This window comes from Lynx rufus, unplaced genomic scaffold, assembly GCF_022079265.1.
Source record: "Lynx rufus isolate CCGP_SWC_20201006 ecotype Redwood Valley unplaced genomic scaffold, mLynRuf1.p SCAF_4, whole genome shotgun sequence".
NCBI classification, from domain to species: domain Eukaryota; kingdom Metazoa; phylum Chordata; class Mammalia; order Carnivora; family Felidae; genus Lynx; species Lynx rufus.
The window spans coordinates 25964335-25986699 of NW_025814856.1; the positions used below are offsets into that span (position 1 = coordinate 25964335).

The following is a 22365-nucleotide window of genomic DNA, read 5'->3' on the forward strand; positions in this document are numbered from 1 at the left end:
GGGTACCAGTGCTTTCTGCTCCCATGACCCCCGCCCAGGATCTGGTCTAGGCACTCCCTGCTTGGCCCTTCTCAGAGACCGCAGGCAGGGTCTTTGTACATGTCCCTTGGGCCTTACCACCTCAGGGAGCTCCAGTGGCTGGTATCAATGCCTCTGGGCTAAGGACTCTCTGCAGAGCCACAGATGGCCACTCTGTCCTCTGTAGGGCGGACAAAAAGTGCTCAGGAATTCGCATCAGCCCCAACACTAGCAGCACCCTCCCTAGCAGTGACTGACAGGACTGATGCAGACGCATCTCAACCTCGCCCTGGCTAAGAGATCTCTGGTGTGTGTATTCTACACGGATTCCCGGGGATCCTTGTGGGACTGAGCTCCACTTACCCACAGCTGTAGCAGAGCCGATAACACACCCTTTACTGGCTACCTTCCTCCCCTGTCTTACTTCCACACCCCCATTGGTGTTTTCTAGAATCACTTCCCAAATAAGTCTCAGGGACTGCTTCTGCAGAACCACTCAGAAACAGCCAGAAGGTCTTTCCTGCAGCCTGCCTCTTCCTCCCAGTCTTCCTTAGGAACCCCCCCTCCCCCGCCCCTGCCCGCCCTGCTCCCACTCTGGATTCTGTATCTCTCATTCCAGCAGCAGATCAAGGCAACATGCTCTGTGTCCGTCCTCTGGCTCTCTCTAGTCCTGTGGGTTTTACAGCTTAAGCTGAGAGCAAAGGATTCATTTACCCTTCAGCAAAATCTCTATGAAACCAACCTCCTTTCCAGCTGCCTAACCTGGTGCTCGAGGCTGTCATCGACCTGTCCCAGCTTGTGGCCCAAGCAAACCTGGCCTGGACCAGTTTGATCTCAGGGAGAAACACTGCACATCGGAAGGTCAGAACGTTCATTCAAAGTCAGCAAAAATAAAATTTAATTGTGCGCTGCAGGTATGGGCAGTCTGTCCTTCCTCGGGAGTGACAGCCAGCCTGTTCTCTCCAGACCAGACGGGCTCTGGAAGGATCCCTGAGTCTGGCCACCTTGGGTGAGCCGCCTCAGCCCATGAGAGGGGTCTGCTTCCAAACAGGGGAGGTGCACAGTGCATGGGGATTCCCCCAGCACTTTCCACAGGCCTCTTGGCCCCCTTCTCGTCGCTGCAGCCAGCTCTGACTCCTAGAGTAGCCAGGAGCTTCTTTGGTCCACAGCTACCCTACGGTATCTTCCGGGGAACACAGCCTTCCAGCTCCAGCAGCTCCGGCCAGCCCTCATACTTGTTTGTGTTTGGGTTGTTCTTTAAGAACTAGAGAGAGAGAGAGAGAGAGAGAAAGAGAGAGACGTGGCCCACAGGGGAGGCCGTTCAGAATTCACACCTGAATTGTCATTGTGCTTTTAAACCTCATGCCTTCACTCACTTTGTTCTGGCTTTGGCCCCATGGGAAGGTGGTGGTGTTGGATATAACCAGCCCATTTCATAGGAGGGGAAACTGAGGCTCAGAGGGACTACAAGTTGCCCAAGTTTTTACAGAGGGGATCAGAGCTCAGTCATCCCTCAGTGCCTTGGGGGTGGGGGGCGGCGGAGAGCACCAAGCGTGGGAGGTGGGCTTGCCGAGCATTAGCTCCTCTGCCAAATTCTCTATCAGCCCCTCTAGGACACCCCCAGACAACCAGAACAATGAGAAGAAGCATCCTAGCAATTCGTGAACACTTGTCCTATGCCAGGCACAAAGTACCTTATGTTTTTATTCCTTATGGTAGCCCCAGGAAGGGCATACCATTATCATCCCATTCTATACATGGGGAGCCTGAGGCACAGAGGCCCAAAGTAACTGCCTGTGGCCACTTAGTTGGTAAGTGGCAGAACCACTTTGTAATATTAATTAAAAGTAAATAGAATAAAATCAGTTAAGATTGTGTTTAAAGTGCCTGGGCTTAGTTTACGGAAGAAACGAATGTAAGTGGCAAAGTCTACCAGTGGGATAATCGTGGCTCACCCTAGGGAATAAAGTCATTCTAGATGCTGCTTCTCTAACGCCCAGCGCCCCGTGTGTGGGAACAAAGGACTAGGTGGTTTCGGTCACACCGTGGCCTCCGATTCATTTCCGGGTGATGGGTCGACTTGCGTGCTTCTTCTTTGCTGTCTTGGCCCGGTTTTGATGGGTTTGGAAGCTGGGCTTTATGAAGAACCGGGCCTGTGGCCTGAAGCCTCTTCCCTGCCTCCCGCCCTGCCCCCTCCCTGCACCTCACACAGGGATGCACTGGAGCCCCCGCCCGATGTCTGTGGTCTTCACCCGGAGGCTATCAACAGAGGGCTCCCTCCTTTTCTCCTCCAGCACAAGCTACTTTGTACAGTGATTTTTAAAAAGTAATTTCTAGCGACCTGAATTCATTCTCTTAGAAACTCACGCAAACAAGGCCAGCATTTTCTAGACAGGGCAAAAACCCTTGCAGCCCATTGTGGTCCCCCCCCCCCCCCCCCCCCCCCCCCCCGCCAACCTGGAGTTCAGCCTTCTGACGCTGTCCCTCCCTGCCACCCATGGCCCCTTCCCTGCAGGCTGCTGTGCCTCTTGTCTGATTGCTGCCTGGGCCTCCTCCCTGCCTTCTCCACACTTCTCCGTGCTCAGCCGGGGAGGCTGTGCTAAAAGCATCAGGACGAGAAATCTTTGTGGAGGCAGGCTGACCTGATGACAGCTGCATCTGCATCGCTGAGTAGCTCAGACCTGAGCAAGCTGGTTAAAACCTCTCCATGCCTCCGGATCCTGGACTGTGAGATGGGAGGATAATTGTACCTGCTTCATGTGGGAATCAAAGAAGGCGCTGCAGGTAGCTTGCTCAGCCGAGCCTGCACAGAGCAAGTGCTTGCTGAATGCTAGCTAGTCTTTCTTATATATCAATCTGTGCTTGTCCCTTTCCTGCTTAAGCCTTCCATGGCTCCCCACTGCCTTCGGGATAGAATTCACTCACCTCACTAGACCTTTATGCCTGAATCATCGACTCTTAGCTGCCTTCTGGGCAGAACTGAATGTTGTCACCTCCAAAGATGGGGCTACTTCATGCCCGGGGAAGATCTGGCTAGTTCTCCCACATTTTGGAACTGCTCTGAGCTGGGGACGCACAGATGGGGGACAGGGAGAGAAGGTGCAGCATTTCCCTGCGAGTTCCCAATGCTGCCTTAACTCCCCTTTCCTCCTCTGAGCAATCCTGAGACTCCACTGCTGGAGGCCTCCCAGACCCTGCTTGGGGACACCCCTGGGTAGTGGAGCCACATGTCATGGACCCCTGCTGACCCCTTCCATATCAGGTGGGCTCTCCTGTGTCCTCCTCTTGATGCAAGTTTACTCTCTCCACAGGGAGCTTAGAAGGGGACAGCTCCTCTGGTCCAAACCTCTCTCTTCAGGTGGGGAGCCTGAGCCCTTGGGGGGAAAAGGGGTGTGGCTTAGGTTTCCATTGGGACCAGAAGCTAGGCATCCCCCCTTCTCTGGGCTCCCCTCTCTGCCTGTCATGCAGGCTTCATCTCTACATTCCTTTCTCTTTTTTTCCATGCCTCTCTTGCCTTCATCCTTCTTTTCTCCTTTTCCTTCTCTTTTTTGGTACTTATCCGATAATTTATTATGACCCACCTCCTTGCAAAATAGTCAAGGCCACTTCCTGCTGGGGGATTACCCAGTCAGGCCACCCTGACCTCTAGGGGTCCCCACACCATTCTTCCAAGCCACCCCAGTCCTTGTCCATCTATCCCTGGCAACTTCCCCCCACCCCACCCACTTCACTGGGATGGGATGCCACCAGGAACCCACCTGCTCAAAGGGGCTTTTGTCCTTGAGGTCTTTGGCTCCTAAAAAGACCCAGCTATCTCTGAAGCCCAGCTGCTTTGCATAAGAACTGCCCAGGCTGGAGAGGAGCTTCCTGGTCTCATCATTCAGTCTGCAGAGGAGCAGAGAACACGGTGAGGTGGAGGGGTGGGGGAAGGGTCAGGTTCTCAGGCCCTTGGCCTACGAGCAGAGTTGTGTTCAGGAAGAACAGGGCTGAGTGGCAAGGACTTCTCTCAAGAAGCCACTTGGAGGGGGCTGGAGAGGTGTTAGTACAATTTTGCTTCTGTTTACAAATATACATGTTTATTTTGAAAATATGGAACATCACAGAGGAACTAAAAATTAGAGTCTCACCCCGCTTGACATAATCATTATAAAATTTTAATATATTTCCTTCATGTCTTTTTTTCCCCCAGGTACTGTGGGATCATACCAATGCTTTTACAAACTGCTTCTTTTTTTCCTCTTAATGCTAAAAGGTGAACATTCTTCCATATCCTTAAATTATTTTCTACATCATTTTTGATGCAATATATCCATATATATATATATATATATATATATATATATAATATGTCACCTACCAGCATGTGTCATAATTTCTATAACTAGTAGGTCTTTATTGGACAGGGACAGTGTGTCCAGTTTTTTGCTGTTGTAACCAAGGCTGTGATGGGCCTCCTAGAACATGTACACTTGTCTGGTTATTTCCCTAGGAAAAGTTGCCAGAAGATAGAGCCAGCAGGAGAGTGGGAAAAGGCACTTAGGGCTTGGAAGCATTTGGTTTGCCATGGCCTGGCAGGTGGAGGTTCCCACTTACCTGGTTCCTGGGTCATCATAGGAGGCCACCAGCACGAGTGTGCCCTCTGGAATTTCTTTAAGGAATTTCACCAGCAGCTTCACTTCTGCGGGAGGAAGGAAAGCAGGGTGCTGGTCATTTAGGGGAAGTGGCCACTGGTCATTCTCATTCTCTGCTACTGCTCTGATCAACCAGGAGTGGCCAGCGGCAGGCTGACACTGAGCTCTGTCTGAAGCTCGGGGGCCGGTGGGAGGTGGCATCTGGGGTGGAGCTGTCTGCAGCCCTTGTCCAGGGGAGAGCAACGTGCACAGAGCAGGGGTAGCCTCATTCAGGTGGTTAAGCGTGGACATTGGAATTTGAAAATTCCACAGGCAATTCAGATGTGCAGCCATAAGTGAGAGACATTGCGCTAAGGGCCCTTGGGGACCTACACCCAAGGTATGGAGGTCTTTGGCCCCTAAGAAATCATCTCTCAACATCTCTGGGCTCTTTGCATACCCTCCACCACCTCCTTCTACACTAGTTAACAACCTAACTTGTCTGTCCTGACTTTAGAGGATAGACCCACTGGATCACAGGCGACTCAGGTCACTGAGAGAGAACATTAGTGTCCTACAGATCCCCAGCTTACACCAAAGAGCAAGCTTCCCTTTGCATCTTGAACACCACACTGCAGGTGCAAAATCTGTGCATTTAACAGAGACAGGCCTAGCTGCAGCATGTTGGGGAGGGATCAGCACCCAGCTGGAGCTTATCTTTATGGCCATCTTTGCCGCATAAAAAGTGATAACTTAGGGCAGCGATATAGGTTCCTTTTTAAGATTATTTAGGTTAAAAAAGTGAGCTGATTCAAAGGAAAATACTAATAATTCAGACGGTACTCTGGACATGGCATAAAGTATGCAAGGGGCTCTTGAATGGCTGAAGAAGTATGGGCAAGACTGGCCTAGTGGGAAAATCAGGGCTGTATCTGTCACACGAGGATGATCAGTAGCACTGCCCAGAGAATTTTTGTAAAGAGCAAATGTGACGATGACTCTCGGGCATACAGAAAGTGCACTATAATGGAACTGCAATTCTTTTTTTTTTTTTTTTTTTTTTAAATTTTTTTTTTTCAACGTTTATTTATTTTTGGGACAGAGAGAGACAGAGCATGAATGGGGGAGGGGCAGAGAGAGAGGGAGACACAGAATCGGAAACAGGCTCCAGGCTCTGAGCCATCAGCCCAGAGCCCGACGCGGGGCTCGAACTCACGGACCGCGAGATCGTGACCTGGCTGAAGTCGGACGCTTAACCAACTGCGCCACCCAGGCTCCCCTGGAACTGCAATTCTTAGCAGCATCTGTAACATAATTTTGGGGGCCCGGTGCACAACGAAAATGTGGAGCCTTTCGGGGCACCAAGCTGGCTCAGTCGGTAGAGCATGTGACTCTTAATCTCTGGGTTGTGAGTTTGAGCCCTACGCTGGGCATAGAGATTACTGAAAAATAAAATCTTAAAAAAGACCAGGAGACTTTTGTTAAAAAAATATTAAGAATTTCAAGATGGCAAAACTAGAGCATCAAACCAAACCCGAATTCGCTCTAAGCACAGGGCCCTGTATGGCCACTCCACCCATAGGTCCATGCCCATGAAGACAAGCCAGTTCTTATATTCCCTGAGGATCCCTTGGACCTAGGGGAAGAATCAAGTCCTGAAAGCCAAGGTCAGCTGTCAACCAGCTCAGTAACACAGAGGCCTGTGTAGTCCATGACCACAACCTGTCCTCAGATGCTTCTGTTTTTGGGTCCCCGTCAGTCATGGTTACATTCAACTTGATAATAGGGCAATATAAAATTTAGGGTTTTTTTTTAAGTTATTTTTTCCCCCTTTTCATTCTGACAATGACCTCCTTGCTTCTGAGCCCTGTGGATGGAGTGAGGAAGAAGGGAAAGGAAGGGAGAACACTGAATGAGCCCCCCAGGTCCTTTCTCCAGCCAGGCAGGGCCCCTCCCACTGATTAGTGTGGGTTACCATTCAATCCCCGCGTCAGTCTCATGAAGCGGACACTGTGGATTCCCTCCATTTTACAGATGACAGAACTGAATTTCAAGAGGTGTCATTGCCTCACCCTGAAGTCTTTGACTCCAGAGACTGGACCTTGTCCATAAACCTGGCCCCCGGCCACCCTGAACACCTGGGGGGGTCCTGGACAGAGAACAAATGACATCCTCTGGCCCTCGGCCAATAGTCTGACCCACGTTCTTCTCACCCCTGTCTTAGCTCTGTCCCGCACCAGGAGGGGACTTGCGTGCCTGCATGTGGACACCCCCAGTCTGCCAGTCCAAGCTCTGTCCACACCACCCTCCCCTCCAGCAACTGCCATGCCCTGGCCAACCTTCAGTCCTAAAGGTGTATCTGTGGCTTCTGCCCAAGGGGGTCACACCTCGAAGACGTCTGCATGGGCCCTGATGCAGGCTTCCAGTTGGCACATCCTCTGGCCTTGCAGACCCTACCTGCGAGGTGGGACTCAGGTGGAGGATGGCCATCATAGGACCCATGGGATCCTCTGAAGCCCTGGGCACAGGACAGAGTGCCAGCTCGCGTCTCTAAGTGTGGTTACCTTCCAAACATTCGCAGCTGTGACTTCGGGCACCAGACTCCCATTTCAATGCCTCCTTTGTTTGCCAGGCCAAGAGGGCTTCCCACTTTCTCGCTGCCTGGCTTTGTCTCCTCTTGGGCTTGTGCGGTTAGGTGGGCACAGTAGGGGAGTGATGCCCGAGCCTGGAGCTGGGCCCTGAGGTTGCAGGCACAGGGGAGGGTAGCCTAGCTGAGCTGGGCTCTGAGAAGGGGCGTGAGTTCAGTTCACCTATCCTGATGGAAACCGGCTTTTGCAGGACCAGGACTCCTGCTGCCTGCAAGGGGCCGCTCTGCTGCTTTTCCACTCCTTATTGAGGCTCCTGTGTCAGAGGGAGGGAGGTGGGTTGCCAGCTGGGCAGTGGGTGGCATAATGGGTCTGGGACTTATTCCACCATGTTTTGGAAGACATCGGGATTGTTGGGTGAGAGTCCTGCCCCCACCATGGCTTTGCCAGTCAGCCTGTGGGCGAGGAAGCTGCTGGTGGGAAATTTCAGCCCAGGTAGGTCAGTGTCCTATAAGGCAAGGAGGACAGTGGGGTGGCTACATGCACAGAGAGGTTCAGAAAGCATGCCTGTGCACAGAGAGAAGAAAAGATGTCTGTAGAAAGATGCAGAGAGCTTGGAGCCTCAGAGATATCCTTTCTGGGCCTTGGGAGGCCTTGTCCTGTCCTTGGGCCAAATGGAGACCCTGCAGCCTTAAAATATAATACTCTTCACCCAGCAGAGCAAACTAGGCCGTATGTCCTTGCCCTAAGCACTTCAGTGCACACATGCCTGGCCTCCACCTGCCAGCACCCGCATATCTTTGCCTGAAGGTCTTCTCCCACCTCCAGACCTTCCTTTGTGCCCCGGGGCAGGCCAGAAGTGTGGGAAGTGCCAAGGAATTAGGGGCGGGAGCACCCCAGCTCCCTTGCCCCTTGAGACCTCTCTGAGGCATGTGTTGGACACTGGCTCCTGAGTTCCAGTTGCCCGCAGCATTCAGCATGATGACACATCGCACTGGCTATCTTCCTTTCCCTGTCTCACTTCCCGCTGATATTTTCTGAGGTCACCTCCTTCCAAGTCAACCGCTGCCCTTGAATCCTTGTCTCAGGCTCTGCACCCAGGAGAGGAGTTTCAAAGACAGCAGGGTGGCGTCCCACCGCCACCATGCTTCTTTCTGGTTGTCTCCTGCGGAAACCAGAGCCGAGCGTCCTAACACCCCATGGCTCTTTTGCCACAGGAAGCGGCTCAGCCCACCCTGTGACCTCAGTGCCAACAGAGAGGTGCCTACCTCCAGAGTACATGTCGAAGCATTTCTGTGTTAGCACCATTCCTGTGGTTCCTAGGGATGAGAGAGCAAAACTGTGATTTCCTGGAATGTGTCATCCTGCCTATCGTTTTGCAGAAAATGGCTACTCTTTAAGGTCTAAAAATAGAATAATAATGGAGTAAAATCAGGTCCTGTGGAAAGCATGCAGCACTAAGTAGGTGCCCACTAACCTTTGGGCTGATCTGAGAGGTACAAGAACACAATGGTGGAGGATCTCTGGAGTAGAACGGTATCCAGCTAATCTGGGTCTGTGTTTTGCCTTGCCACTTCCTAATGCACCACTTAGTATTTGGACCTCAATTTTTGCATCTGAAAAATGGGCTATGGGAACTAAGTGAGATGTACTTCAAATAGGTAGTAAACACAAGATAAATTTCAGCTGGAAAATAGTAATAAAAAGAACTACAGCCGTCATCATTATTCCTACCTAAACAGGAAACCTGTAATTTGAGTCCTCCGACTCTAGAAGGCAAAGGGACTTGCCGTGGGCTGAACTATACCCAGTACTCGGAGTCTAGTAATCTGAATGGCGTTTGTGGGTTTTGCAAAGGGTCCAAGTCCTACAGAAAACCAGGTGTTCTGGGGAAGTCGCAGTTCTCACTCTCCGCCACTAGATGGGGGTGTTGCAGAGGGGATGGCAGATCTACGTTTTCACCCCTGGTCCCTTCCCCCTTGCGTTAGCTTGGGGATCCGGGAAGAGGGTGGGGACAGGGGCCTGGGTAGTGGAGGCTCTCCTGCTGGGTGGGGGAGCTCACAGTGCAGCCCTTACTGGACTCTCAGAGCCACTAGTGTATGTCCTTGGAAGGGGGGGAGGGGTCTATGTACACATGAAACTCTGATCATGTGCGTTTGTGGATTTTTCTGGAATTAGGGGGAAAAGGTGCAGACTGAAGTTTCTTAAAGGAATCTCTGCTCCCTAAAAATTGAGAACTACCAATATTTACCGATCTTTTTGATGGCTTATTATACAGTTGAGACTGTGAGGCCCTGAGAGTGATTTGTTGGACTTCCCCGCAGCTGGCATGCAGTAGGTGCTACATAGATGTTTGGAGAGGATTTTAGTCTAGGGAAGTAAGTAATTCAGCTGGGTGATTAAGACCTGGAGTCAGCCAGATCTGGGTTCAAATCTATTGGCTGTGTAACCTTGGGCAAGTTGCCTAACCTCTCTGAATTTCCATGTCTTACCTCCATATGGAGTCCATAGCTCCATTCTAGCATCGGGGTGAGGCGGAATGACATAGCACACAGTGAATGCTCTGTAACAGCTCTTGGTGTTACTTATGCCTGTGTTCGTCTTTGGGCTTTGTGAGGGGAGGAGAGGGAGGCCCCAAGCTAAGCCTGTCTCATTGGACACTAGTCATAGAGGTCGTCTCCTGCAGTGGCCCATTTCAGGGAAGAGAGAACCAGCAGGTTTCAGCCAGATGGGCTGCAGCCAGGGCCAGTTCCTGCCCTTTCCACTGGGGTGAGGGGTGGGGGTGTGCGTGGAGATTAGGTGAAACAGGCCCTGTAGACTGAGACCCCTACGGTCATCTGCTGGCATGCCCTCCCTGTAGGAGGCGGCCGCCAATGCAGTGAGTCAGGTCTTGCTCTCCTTCTCAAGACTGGAGGAGGCGTGCCCTGCTCAGCCTCCTGCCCCTCCCAGGCCCCGCTTTTCCTGGGCTGCCTTCCGACCTCCCACTCTGGGTGAGGCTCCATTTTTGCTTTAGGCTTTGACCTTTCCCCTGACTCAGCAGGATTTCTTGGCAGAAGGGGAATGTCTCCCTAGGAATCCCATCCTACCCTGTCACTTCCTAAGTGTGTTCATGTGGTCATGACACACACAAGCTTGACCTTTTCCTTCTGGAGCATCTGCTGTGCCCTTTTTTCCACCTGCCCTGACCTTTGTCCCAGGAAGTAGCTCTTAGATTCAGGGAAATGGCCTTCGCTCTCCATCTAAGAGCCAGAGGCAGAGAGAGAGGAGGGTCTTGGCTGGGGCAAACCACCTGGTCCTTACTCCACCCCTGTAAACCCACCCCTCCTGAAATGTGTCCCTGTTTCAGGCATGGCTAGAAGTTGGTCTTCCTGCTGGAGATGCAGGGTAGTGAGGCTGTGGGCCTTCCTACAGGTCTCCTTGCCCCCAGCCTCCCTGCTCCAAGCTGGAAGGAAGTTTCTGGAATGCAGGGCTGGACCCTCATGCCCTCCTCAAAGCCTTTCTGAGGCTCCCTATTGACTTTAGCTTCAAGCTCACACTTCTTAGTAGAAGGCTTAGCCCCTCATCCTCTCGCCCTGCCTGCCTCCCCTCCGTACCTGTCATCCTGCCCGCTTCTCTGTGTAGCCAGGAAGACCCTGTGTGGCCCCCAAGCCCTCTTCCCCGCTTCTCCCTTCTCTGCTTCCTCTACAGTGTTGCCCCTGCCTCGAAGGAGCCTCCCCCACTTTTTCCCTGGTCAACCCCCATGATCCTTCAGGCCTCAGCTGACCAGCACCTCCCTCTGGAAGCCTCCCCTGACTACCCCCATCCCCAGCTGTATGTCCCAGCTCTCAGAGCTGTGCTTCCTCCTCCTTCATAGATGTTCACCACATTGTAGTGGTTGTCAACTCCATGGACAGGCCAGGACCTGTCCTTCTAGTTCATGGCTGACCCCTAGTGCTTCTGTACAGGGCCTGGCCCACAGTAGCTGCTGACAGTATTTGATGAATGAGTGAAGGTGTGCAATCAGCTCATGATCTCACGATGTTGGTTGTCCCGCAGGGTTTCGTGTGTGTTGGCTTAGGCCGCATGGATGGGCCTTGAGGATGGGCTCACGTTTCATAGGAGAAGTGTATCTTCCTGGGGTAGTTGCTCACGGTGGGGCCCTGGTCAAGACTCTGGTGGGTGGGACCAGGTCTTTTAGACCTTCTGTCCCTTGGGCTTTCCCTCTGGAGCACTGCTGGATGGCCCCAGGTGTGTAGTAGGAGCTGAGCCAGTGTTGGTTGAATGAATGTGGAACTACCCACCCCCCCGCCTCCCGCCCCCCGCCCCCGCCCCAGTCCTAAGAGCATGGAGGGGGCTGTCTGGGGGATAGGTCAGCAGCTCACCGTTCACCAGGGCAATGTTCAGGCCTCTGCCCACGTTGTTTTTCACAGGACTCATGATCCTGACAAAGAAGAGAAACAAAATACAACAGTTGGGCCCAAACGTGGAACGAACACTCTGCTTTTGTGACTCGGGAACTCCGAGAGGGCCCACATGGCACTCTGCAGAAGCATCAGGAAACACACAGAATAATTTGGGCCATCTGTTTTCTCCTGGAAACAAGCGGTGGGCTGGATTCTCTGAGGAATTCTCATGGCATGTTTGGACCAGAACAGTCTGCTCAGAAAAGAGAGAAGGTCCCTGCCTGGGGCTCTGAGGTGTTGGAGGTGGGACCAGGCTACCTCCCCAAGCAGTGAAGCCTGGCTGCTGGGAAGAAGGCAGAACCCAGAACATTGCTGCCGTCCTGCAGCCAGGGATCGCTGCGTAGAGCCCAGCTGTGGCCCTACCTGCCCAGCATCCACACCCCAGTCCTCTGGCTCTCTTGGGAAAACTGTCCTGTACTCTCAGACCAGGTAGTTCTTGGGACTCACCTCAGTCTTCCAGGTCTGGACAAATAGAACATCCTGTGCCCCTGGTCACAGTGATTGAGCCTGGTATGGTCATGTGACCCAGGCCAGCCAATGAAACTCAGTCTTGGGCCTTTTGCAGGGATAATTTGGGTGGGAGAAAGCTGTCTTCCCAGTGGGGTGCCAGCCTGGGCTAATATGCCAGCCAACCAGTGGCCTCCCTCCTTTACATGAAGCAGCCCATTCTCATGTCCCAAAAACTGAATCTAACAGAGGAGAACAGAGCTAAAGATGGTATGAAAGGGACCCTTGATGATGTGGTTTGAACCCCTGGATCCAGCTGGTCCTGAAGCCCGCTGTCTCTGGCCTTTTGTATATATGAACCACTAAGTTCCTTGTTTTGCCTAAGTGAGTTGGAGTTTGGTTCAGAAACCTGACTAAAACATCTGTGGCTTCTTTAGTAGGATAAACTTACTGTCCCCAGGGCCTTTACTACCTGGCTTGGATAATGGGTACACAGTATTTCTCTTGAACCTAAGTAGAAGTCTTGGCACCTGCTGCATCTGAACTTTGGTGCCTAGATCTTGACTTTGAACCCTCCCCAGAGGCATCCCCCTTTATAGGAAGCCCAGAAGTCTGGGTATCACACAGACCTGAGTTCAAATCCTGACTCTACCACCAGTTAGCTGGGTAATGCTGTCTGAGCCTCAGTTTCCTCATCAATTATAGTCCCACCTCTGGGAGTGTTGGGGGATTGAATGAGATGAAGCCACAAAGCATCTTGCAAGGTGCTGGCAGATGGAGATGCTGCTGGGACTATTGTTATTTGTGACTCATCCACCCAGAGTAAAAGGAAGCCAGTGGAAGGTATGGGCTGCTTTCAGGGCCTGCCCTCGCAGCTTCTGACTTTGTGAATGAATGCATGAGTGAATGGAAGGAAAAAAAAAAAAACACAAGACACTTACACCTGGTTTTCGAAGCACATGGTGGGGCCCACGACGTTAGCAGCCCCGCTGCTGATTTTAAAGGCGAAGAACTCTTTGGGGCAGGGCTTAGTGAGGCCACACTTGGCCCTCACGACTGCTGTTGAGGGAACAGAGCAACTTTAGCATTAGCAGCTCAGGAAGGGACCCGGGAGGAGGAGGGGGAGGGGCCCGGGATCAGGCGCAGGACTGAGCTCAGAGGCCTCCTCCCCAAGGAGCCTTTGCTGACGGCCCGAGTCTGGGGGTTTGCCCCTGTGTTCCCATGATGCCTCCAACAGTCCCTGTCAAAGACGTAGGACACTGGTTGTGTGGTCTGACCACCCCAGAATTCATTTTCGGGGTTCCCATGGCAGCTCTAGCCCCAGCCCAGTGCCTGACTCAGCACACAGCACCCCCAGAACTAGTGTGGAGGAACGAGTGGTGGTTAATTACCACCCTGGTTATTACCAGGGTCGCTATGATGAAGGGGTTCTCTTGAGAACCTCTCTCTAGGGCCACAGCAGCCTTTTGAGGCCCCAGAGGCCCCCTGTTGGCAACCTCCTGGGGGCCCCAGCATGGTGGGTAGGACGCCTCACCAGCCAGGTTCCCGAGTCTTCAACTTCCTTGTGTATCAACATCCTTATCTGTGAAATGGGATAAATAGGGTGCCTTTCCCACTGGGTTCTTGTGAGGAATAAGTGGGCACAGGTTGAGGCTCAAGACATATTGGGTAGTCTTCTTTTTTTGAAAAACTTTGTTTTAATTATTTACTGATTTTTGAGAGAGAGAGAGAGAGACAGAGAGAGAGAGAGAGAGAGAGAGAGAGAGAGAATCCTAAGCAGGCTATGCTGTGAGCATAGTCTGTGCAGAGCCTGATGTGGGGCTTGAAACCACGAACCATGAGATCATGACCTGAGCTGAGCTCAAGGGTCAACCGCTTAACCGACTAAGCCACCCTGGCGCCCCTGGGTATTCTTCTTATCACTCATTTAGTGATCATACTGAACACCTACTATGGGCCAGGTCCTGGGATACAATAAGGAACAGGCAGGTGGTTCTGGCCCTCTCTCACTCCGTGCTTAGAATCCACTGAGGATTCAGTATGTGGCACCTCTGATTATTGTGGCTGCCACTAAGACCTGTGCCTTCCCCGCGTGGGCCTCAGAGGGCAAACCCAGGGAGGGTGTGAAAGGCAGGAAACGTATACAGGACCCCCAAACACAGCCGCCGAGCCACTCAGGCCTCAGTTGACCCTTTGTGAGCTGGGACATCCGTCACCTGTGCTTTCAGCCCGGCAGGCTTTAATTTACATTAATGCCTTGTGTTTTTGTTTTTTTAATACCACCTGACAGGAAAATACCTTTAGGGAGGGCTGGGTAAACACGGACTTAGAGAAAGTTCACCTGCAAAAGGAAGGTGGTGATTGGGCAGCCCCTTTCCTTCAGCCCTGTGCCAGGTATCTAGCTGAGCTATGGCAGTGCCTGCTTGGAGCAAACCCACAGTCTTCCTAGGAGAAGCTGGCACATGCCGACGGCTTGCTGTGTGCTGGGCACTGTGGCAAGCACTTTACATTGATTATCTTGTTAATTTGTGCCTATAACTCCTGTGCCTGGCATATAGTAGGCACTCAATAAATATTCACTGAATAAACCCACGGAGCATGTGGGCAGGGTGATTAGGGGCTCCAGGGCCCTTGGCAGCCTAGAGGGAGCCTTTATGTGTATCAGGGCAAAGGGCCCCTCCGGAGGAGACACAACCCACTGGCACAAGGCTTGGCAAGCCCATGACACCTCTAAGTAAGTAAATGTGCTCCTTCCTAGGAGTGAATGCCACCCACCCCAGGGTGCCCTGCTGCATTTCAGCTCACGCATCTAGTGGGCAGCCCTGGAGGTCTGAGTGCAATGCCTGTCCTAGGCTCCCTGCCCTGCCCCCCGCCTCAACCCGGAGTTTCAACACACCCAGAGCTCAAACCAGGACATTATCCCCAGAGTGAAGGCCAGGGTTGGAGACACCCACAAGGGGCTGTCCAGGCCTGTGACTCAGGACAGAGAGGGCTGGAGACATGGACCCGACTCCCTTTCCCCACCTCCTGGAGGGGACCCTTCTCAAGAGGCCTAGCACCTGCCTGCGGGGCTGGCTGAGGATGAGGCAGGGGAGGGGTCCTCCTCTCCTATGAGTCTTGGGGCCCAACCTCTGGCCCCCGGGCCCCTCATGGGAAGGCCAGTTTACTCTTGAGACGAGAGGTTCTCACCTATGCTGGAGGGATTGTTCCAGGCCCCGGCCACCACCTGAGAGTGTGCCCAGAGCCTAATCAACTGCAGCTAAGTCTGATAAACCTGATGTCAACAGGCTGGCTTAAGCAGGCTTTTCTGGAATTGATTTTCTGACCATCCAGCCTTCACAGTCAAGCTACTGGATGAAAGGGATGATGTCCAGGGGTCTGAGCCACCGGGAGGCAGGGGATTTGCTCTCTGGGTTTGGGCTCGGAGGTTGCCCCCACCAGCCACCTCAAACCCTGAGGCCTGAGCCCTCTGGGAACCCCTAGTGCTGTTGGTGAGGTCATGGAGCTCAGCCCTGGAAGGGGAGCAGTCAGGAACTGTGGGCTGCTCTTCAGTAATCTGCGGTGCGACTTGCCAGAAATCTCTCCCTTTACCTTTGCTGACTGTAAAATTGGGAGTTGGTTTAGATCAGGGTTGTCAAATAGCTTTTCTCTTTAATGTCAGTGGATCTGCTGTTAGAGGCTTAATGATAAAGCTGTAGAGGCTGCCTGTGGGCCTGGAGGGAGAGGGTGCTGGGATTGACCGGTCATGTCGACCAGGGGAGCGGGCAGGGCGGGAGGCAGCACGTGGGCCTGGATTTGCCATCCTCTAGCAGGTGATGCCTGAGCGTTTGGACCAAGGTGTCGTGACACTGTGTCTACTGCAGGATGTGACTCAGGAAGTTTCAGGTCAATGGAGTTGAGGGTGTGGGGCAAATGGTTCGTGTTGGTCCATACGGTCTTTGCTCTCTGTAATCCCACAGTGCACCGGGGCTCTTATGTCCTTCTCAGTCAAAATTCTGTTCCTGGAACCACCTCCCTCTTCAGTCACTACTATGTCGAGGTGCAAGAAGGTGGGCCTGGGAGTGTTGCCTCTCGCCAGGAGGTGTTGAGACCGTGGGCTCTGGACCACCACATACAGCTGTGTTGCCTTGGCCAAGAGATTTCACTTCTCTGAGTTTCAGTTTGCCCATCTGTAAAATGGGGATGATTATACAGCACCCACACAAGGCTGTGGTGAGGATTGCAGGAGATGCCTGTAAAGCTCTGAACATGGGGTCTGGCACATAGTAGGCCTTCCATCATGGTACTACTATCATCATCATTACTGTCCTTACTCCCACCTTCTCCACACTTCGGGAGCTTGGGTCCTGGCCAAAGCCCTGCTCAGACGTGTGCAGTGTCCCACATTTGGGGCCTCAGCCACAGGCTCCCCTGCAGCCCCACACATTCCTGCCTCTAGGCCTTTGCCATTCCCTCTTCTCTGATGCCTTCCATGACCCCATCTCATTGGAAGGGGGCAGCCCTCCTGGAGCCCAGAACACTTTGCCCCATCTCTCTTGGCATGTTTGGTACTTCTACCCCAACAGATAATCAACACCCACTTCTGTTTGCGCCTGGGGGCCTCTGTAGTGCCCGACATGGCCCCTCATACTTGGTAACAGGAACTGTGAGTCAAGCCTGGGGTCCCTGCATGATGATAATAAGCACAGCCCCCATCTTCTGGCCCAGGGGCCCAGTGGGGAGGCGGCTGTGCTCGGCCAGGTGCCGAGACGGGGAGGCAATCCAGACTGCAGGGCGAGGGGACTGGGGAAGGGAGAGTTGAGCCATGAGTTGAGAATCTATCAGTGGGCCACAAGGCTCGGGGGCTTCGGAAGGCAACATTGGGCCATGGGAGGAGAGAGCTGGGCAGACTCTGGACACAAAGATGTTTCCAGGACCTGCAGGGCCAGGAATAGCAGCCCTGGGACATCTCACCCTAAAGCAAAGGCAGGGCTGGGGTGATACTCACGGATCTCCTTGGTGACCAAACCTGCTGGAGAAAAGACAGATCTGGTTAGAGAGGAAGTGCTTTGGGTGCTCCCTGCTGGAGGCTGGGGTGTGGGGTGTGGGGCATGGCATTGGCCTGACCAAGGGATCCTCCTCCCCTGCAGGATGTCCCGCCCTTTCAGGGAACCCTCGCTCACTTGCCACTGCTACCCCTTTACACACACACACACACACACACACACAGCACTTCCTACTCTAACAGAGCATGTTATTAAATGCATAAAATAAAATAGATTAGAAAGGAAACCAACTGTATATCAATACAGAAATAAAACATTAAAAAATAAATTTGTGCTGTGGTAATATATGTGCTTCTATATTAATGCATTAAATAATAAGGTGGGGTGTGTGCAGCCAGGCTAGGAACCCCTGAAGACAATGAATGTTGTCTTTCAGCGGCTGAACATTAATGGTTTTCGATGACCACTGTTCCCACTGGTGACATTTTCTGTCACCGTAAGCATTTCTCGAGACTCTGGATCATGTTAATGCACTTCTCTATATTCTGTAATTAAGTCTGTTTGTCTCCCCAACTCAGACCATGAGTGGGGGCCACATGTTAGGTCCCTGGGACCTGACACAGAATAGTTGCTCCATGATTGTTGGTTGGAGGTATTGATTTACCTCAGGTAGCTGAGTTCCGGGGTATCCTTCCTTTCTTTCCTTCTTTCTTTTTTCAAGTTTATTTTCTTTATTTTGAGAGAAAGAGAAAGGGAGAATCCCAAGCAGGGTCTGTGCTGTCAGCATGGAGACCGACAAAGGGCTCAATCTCACAACTGATGGTGACCTGAGCTGAAATCAAGAGTCGGATACTTAACTGACTGAGCCACCCAGGTGCCCCTGGGGTTTCCTTTCAAACACTGTTCTCTTTCTCACCTCAGGCTTGGGCTGTCTCTTCTAGAGGACACACCTGATCTCCACTCCTGCTCTGAGCCTCCTGTACTGACCTGGGCCCATCCCTTCCCAGGCTGTCGGTACAGCCGAGTCAATCTGTATGAAAGCAGTGTCCAGGGACATGTTGGCCACCATGAATCTATATAAATCATCTTGACATGGGTGTGAGCCATGCTTGACAAGAAGTGTATGAGGTGAGGGATCTCGGAGACTCCTCTGTGGGATGACTGGCTTCTCACAGCTGTGAAGTTGTGAGCTAGCCTGGGCCACTAGAGGTTATTACGTTTGATTGTGTCAATGGAGGTGGTTCTCTGAATCCAAGGAGAACAAATGCAGAGGCATAGATAGCTGCCTTTTCTCTCCTTCCTTTAAAAGAATTTGGACCTGTGAGACCACAGTTCCCATTCCTCCTGACATCTACAGGGAGCATTTGGGCAAGTTTCTTAAGAAAAGAAGGAGATGAGGAAACTTACACCACACCATGAGGTCATGTATGAGTCCACTCCACAACCAAATCTTGGATCACCTCATGGGGCATTTGTGCAGATTATATGAGATTATTCATGTAGGTAACTGGTATTACTTACTCATCCATCATCCCCCCCATCCATCATCCACTCATCTGTTATCCACCCGTCCATCCGTCCATCCACCCATCTGTCACTCATTCATTACCCACCATCCATCACCTATCCATCCATCCATCCATCCATCCATTCATTTTTCTTTCACTCATCAAATGTTTACTGAGTATCTGCTCTGCACCAGGTGCTAGAGAAATGGATGTACACAAGATAAAATCCTTGCCTTCAGGAAGCTGACACTCTAGGGGCTGGTGATAGGCAACGACCAAGTAGACAAGTAAATAAACACTGGTGAAGCTCTCAAGGAAACAGGCTGACATGAGAGGCAAAAGTAGGACAAGGGGGTGTGGCTGCAGCTGGGGTGTGCAAGAAAGGCCTCTATGAGGAGGTCACATCTGAGCAGAGACCTGAAGTCTGAAAGGAGCTGGCTGCAGAGAGATGTGCAGAGAGTGTCCCGGGCAGAGGGAAAGCAGCTGCAGCTGGAAGCCACAATGCTCAGTTTTCTCCCTCTTGGCCTCCCTCTCTTCCTCCCTCCTTCCTTCCTTCTTTTCTTCCTCCCTCTGTCCTTCCTTCTCTTTCCTCTTTCTTCTTGGAATCACATTTCCAAAATGACCCCTTGATGTAGGTGCGTGTTTCGGCCAGGGCCTCGGAACACTTCCGTGTTCCCCCTGGGCTCCAGCCTTCCCGACAGCCTCCACCCCCACAAAGGCTGGGATCCCAAAGGCAGCCCACACCATGCCGTATCTGGTGGCCCATCTCCTGGGCCACCCACGGACAGAGGGAGGAATATATCCTTGGCCCCTTCCTGGTCCATAGGCCCTACCCCCCAGGAGTGGGCCCCACTCACTCAGCCAGCGGGGCAGACGGATAGTTTTCGCGTTTAAGCTGATGTAGCTGCGAATAAAGATCCATGTGGTGACCAGGGCAAAGATGAGGGCCAGGAAGCGAAGCACACCTGCAGAGCAAGGAAATGCTGCCATGAAGCCACATCACAAGGCCAGATAGCAAGATTCTTACCAAATCCCCACAGTGAGACCATGCCACGGGACCCCACTGAGGGACCCTGTGTTGTAGCTCCAGATCAAGACCCACACCTTAGACCGGTTCAGGGGACCACGTGGTGAGACCACGTGTGAATCCACGCAGTGATCAAGTGGTGAGATCACGCTACAAGATTACATGGCAATATTTCCCAAAGTGAATCCACTGGGAGGAAAAGGTAGAAATGCACCTTCCGGGGCTCCGCTTAGCCATCCAGAGACAGAATCATTGAGGGTGAGGCCTGGAATCTGCACTTTGGAGGCTGGAGAGGTGTGTTGTGAAAACAGGAGGCAACTTCTACTGCAGACAGCCCTAAGAGGCGAGCCTCCCGGCAGGACGTGGAAGGCTGCGTCCAGGGCCCCGGGCGGCCAGTGCTGCTGTGTGATGTTGGGCGGACCTCAGGATCTTTGGGTAGGAGTGCCTCAGTCAGAGTGAACATGGTTCAACACCCTTGCCTCTGAGCCTGCAGCTTGTCGGGAGGGATGTGACAGTTGTCCCTGGTAGGCAGCCTCCAGGGTGGCTTGGGGCCGGCCTCCCACACTTTCCATCGCTCCCCCTGAAAGCCACCACAAATAGCCACACAATGCTGTCTATAGAAATACACATGGCCTTGCTGCCACGGCTTCCCTGGCCTCGTGGCCAGATTGCTTCCGCATCAGTGGGGAGCAATCCCACACACAGGACAGACCCCCACCCCTACCCCCCACCCCTCTGAGCTCCGTGTCCTGTCTCTTCCCTTACTCTCCCATGAGGGTCAGAAGCGGGCTCCACTATGCCTCCCAGCTCAGGGACCCTAGTGGCCCTGCCATCATCAGGCCACGTTTCTCTAGCTCCACCCCTGACCTCCATGTGGTCCTGAAATCAACTCCATGGTCTCATGCTGGTTTCTGGCTACTTGGGGGTAGGGGAGAAGACTCCCTGGATCCTGGGGGGCAGGGCTCAGGTCTGTGGGAGTCCCTCATCTTCTGGGGTGCAGTGTGACCGTAGGCACCCAGAATTCTCCCTGGGTATTATACAGTCATTTTGTTAGGGCACCAGGAGAACAGCTTTTACATACATTATTTCAGTTCATCCTCACAATAAACTTCTGTGTTACATACTATTGACTATCCCCATTTTACAGATGAGGAAACTGAGGCTCAGAGAGGTGGTCACTTGGCTGGTAAGTGACAACAGTGGGGTTTGAACCCAGGGAAGTAAGCTAACTCTAAAATTTGTGCTCTTCCCTACAGCTGTTTGGGAATATAGATGAATTGTGTCCATTTCTTACTTGGTGCCTCAGTTTCCCTATTTGTACAGACAGAGTATAGCATGAGGGCGTGGATGAGAAGGCAAAAGCTACTCCTTGTGCCCAGCCCCATGATGTGAGGATTCTAGACTAGCCCTCCTTGAGACAAATATTTTGTCCCTAATTTCCTACCAGGATCAGATATTTCCAAAACAGGGTCACTCCCTGTGATCCCAGCCAGATGGGATCATCGTGCCAAGCTTCTCTGGTCCCTCAGCCTAGAGGCAGGAAGTCTCCTTTTCTCCTCTTCCAGGCTCCCCCTGGATGGGTTTCCTCCTGGAATTCTGGCCTGACCGTTTGAGAGCACATATGGCCAAACAACCTGGGAGTCTAGGACTGCCTGCACTGCTGATCGAAAAATGATTCCCAAATCGATTTCAGACCTCAGCCTTGAGCCTAAGAATCCTCAGAGCCTGACCCTACCTGACACTCTCATCTTGTCCAGGTGAGGAGTGGCTTGGGGTCAGTGTTAGCCTGTGGAGAGAAGGAAATCAAATTGGAAACTGGCACCTGGGGTCTGAAAACAAATAAGGCTGACAATTAGGGACAGGTACCTCGAACTGAGGAGATCACAGACCTTTCGGTTTGGTTCCTCACCATCTGCCATCTGTTCCCTCTCTGCCTCCACCTCTCCTTCACTTTTGTCCCTAGAACTTTATTCAATTCAGCATGTCTTTTTTGGTGCAGACATTGGCCAGTGGAGGAAGGTGAAGTCGGCCAGCCACTGTCTCTTGGAGGGCTGGCTTATTCACTCATCCATCCATCCATTCATCCTCCCTCCCTCCCTCCCCTTCCTTCCTCCCTCCCTCCTTTCTTCTTCACTCCCTCCTTTCTTTCCTTCCTTCCTTCCTTCCTTCCTTCCTTCCTTCCTTCCCTCCAGCTAGCCGAGAGACATTGAGCTTGAGCTAGCTAGCCCTAGTCAAACCAGCAGGAAGACAGAAGCTCGAGTGAGCTCGAGTGAGAGTACCAAAATGAAGAGTAATGAGGACTCTCCCATGACAGCTGAGTTTGCACAGGGTGCTATATATGCAATTGAATCCTCCTTGAATTCTCACACTCCCCCATTTTAGGGGTAGGTAGACCAAGACTCCTTATGGTTAAGCCCAGGATTATTCAGATTGTAAGGATGGGAGTCAGAATTTGGATGCAGGTCTCCACTGCCCAATCCCCACAGGGTCCCATTGCCAGTGCTTTTGTCTCAGGAGAGTCGAAATTGGGGTTTCCTCCCTTCTTGAGACCTGGGCAGGGGTAGGGTTGTCCTTGGCCCCTCCTCCTTTCCCCTGTGCCACCCCCCAAGTGCTGGGCAGTTACCAGTGATTTGGCAGCTTTGAAGACCCCCAGTAAGTCTCTAGAGACAGAATGGAGGGGAGGGCAGGGCTGGTGGTAACTGTTCCACGTCTGTGACCCGCTGCAGCCAGCTGGAGGGGCCCT

At 52.5% G+C, this 22365-nt stretch overlaps 1 protein-coding gene across 1 annotated transcript; it reads right to left on the reverse strand.

Annotated features, from left to right (window-relative positions):
- Positions 1-1192: 1192 nt before the first annotated feature.
- Positions 1193-21370, reverse strand: FAM3D (FAM3 metabolism regulating signaling molecule D). The gene is made up of 9 exons (XM_047097660.1): positions 21358-21370; positions 19453-19560; positions 17090-17110; positions 13044-13161; positions 11575-11633; positions 8482-8532; positions 4612-4696; positions 3777-3903; positions 1193-1282 (listed from the first exon to the last, which is right to left on the reverse strand). The coding sequence occupies exons 1-9, from the start codon at positions 21368-21370 to the stop codon at positions 1193-1195; spliced, it is 672 nt and encodes a 223-aa protein (XP_046953616.1).
- Positions 21371-22365: the final 995 nt, after the last annotated feature.

Bases quoted from the DNA above. Each gene is read 5' to 3' on its own strand.
- FAM3D (XM_047097660.1), bottom strand. The intron at 17,111-19,452 runs GTGAGTGGGGCC...TTTCTCCAGCAG, and splicing joins CCGTCTGCCCCGCTGGCTGA to GTTTGGTCACCAAGGAGATC. The intron at 8,533-11,574 runs GTGAGCTGCTGA...TCTCATCCCTAG, and splicing joins GAACATTGCCCTGGTGAACG to GAACCACAGGAATGGTGCTA.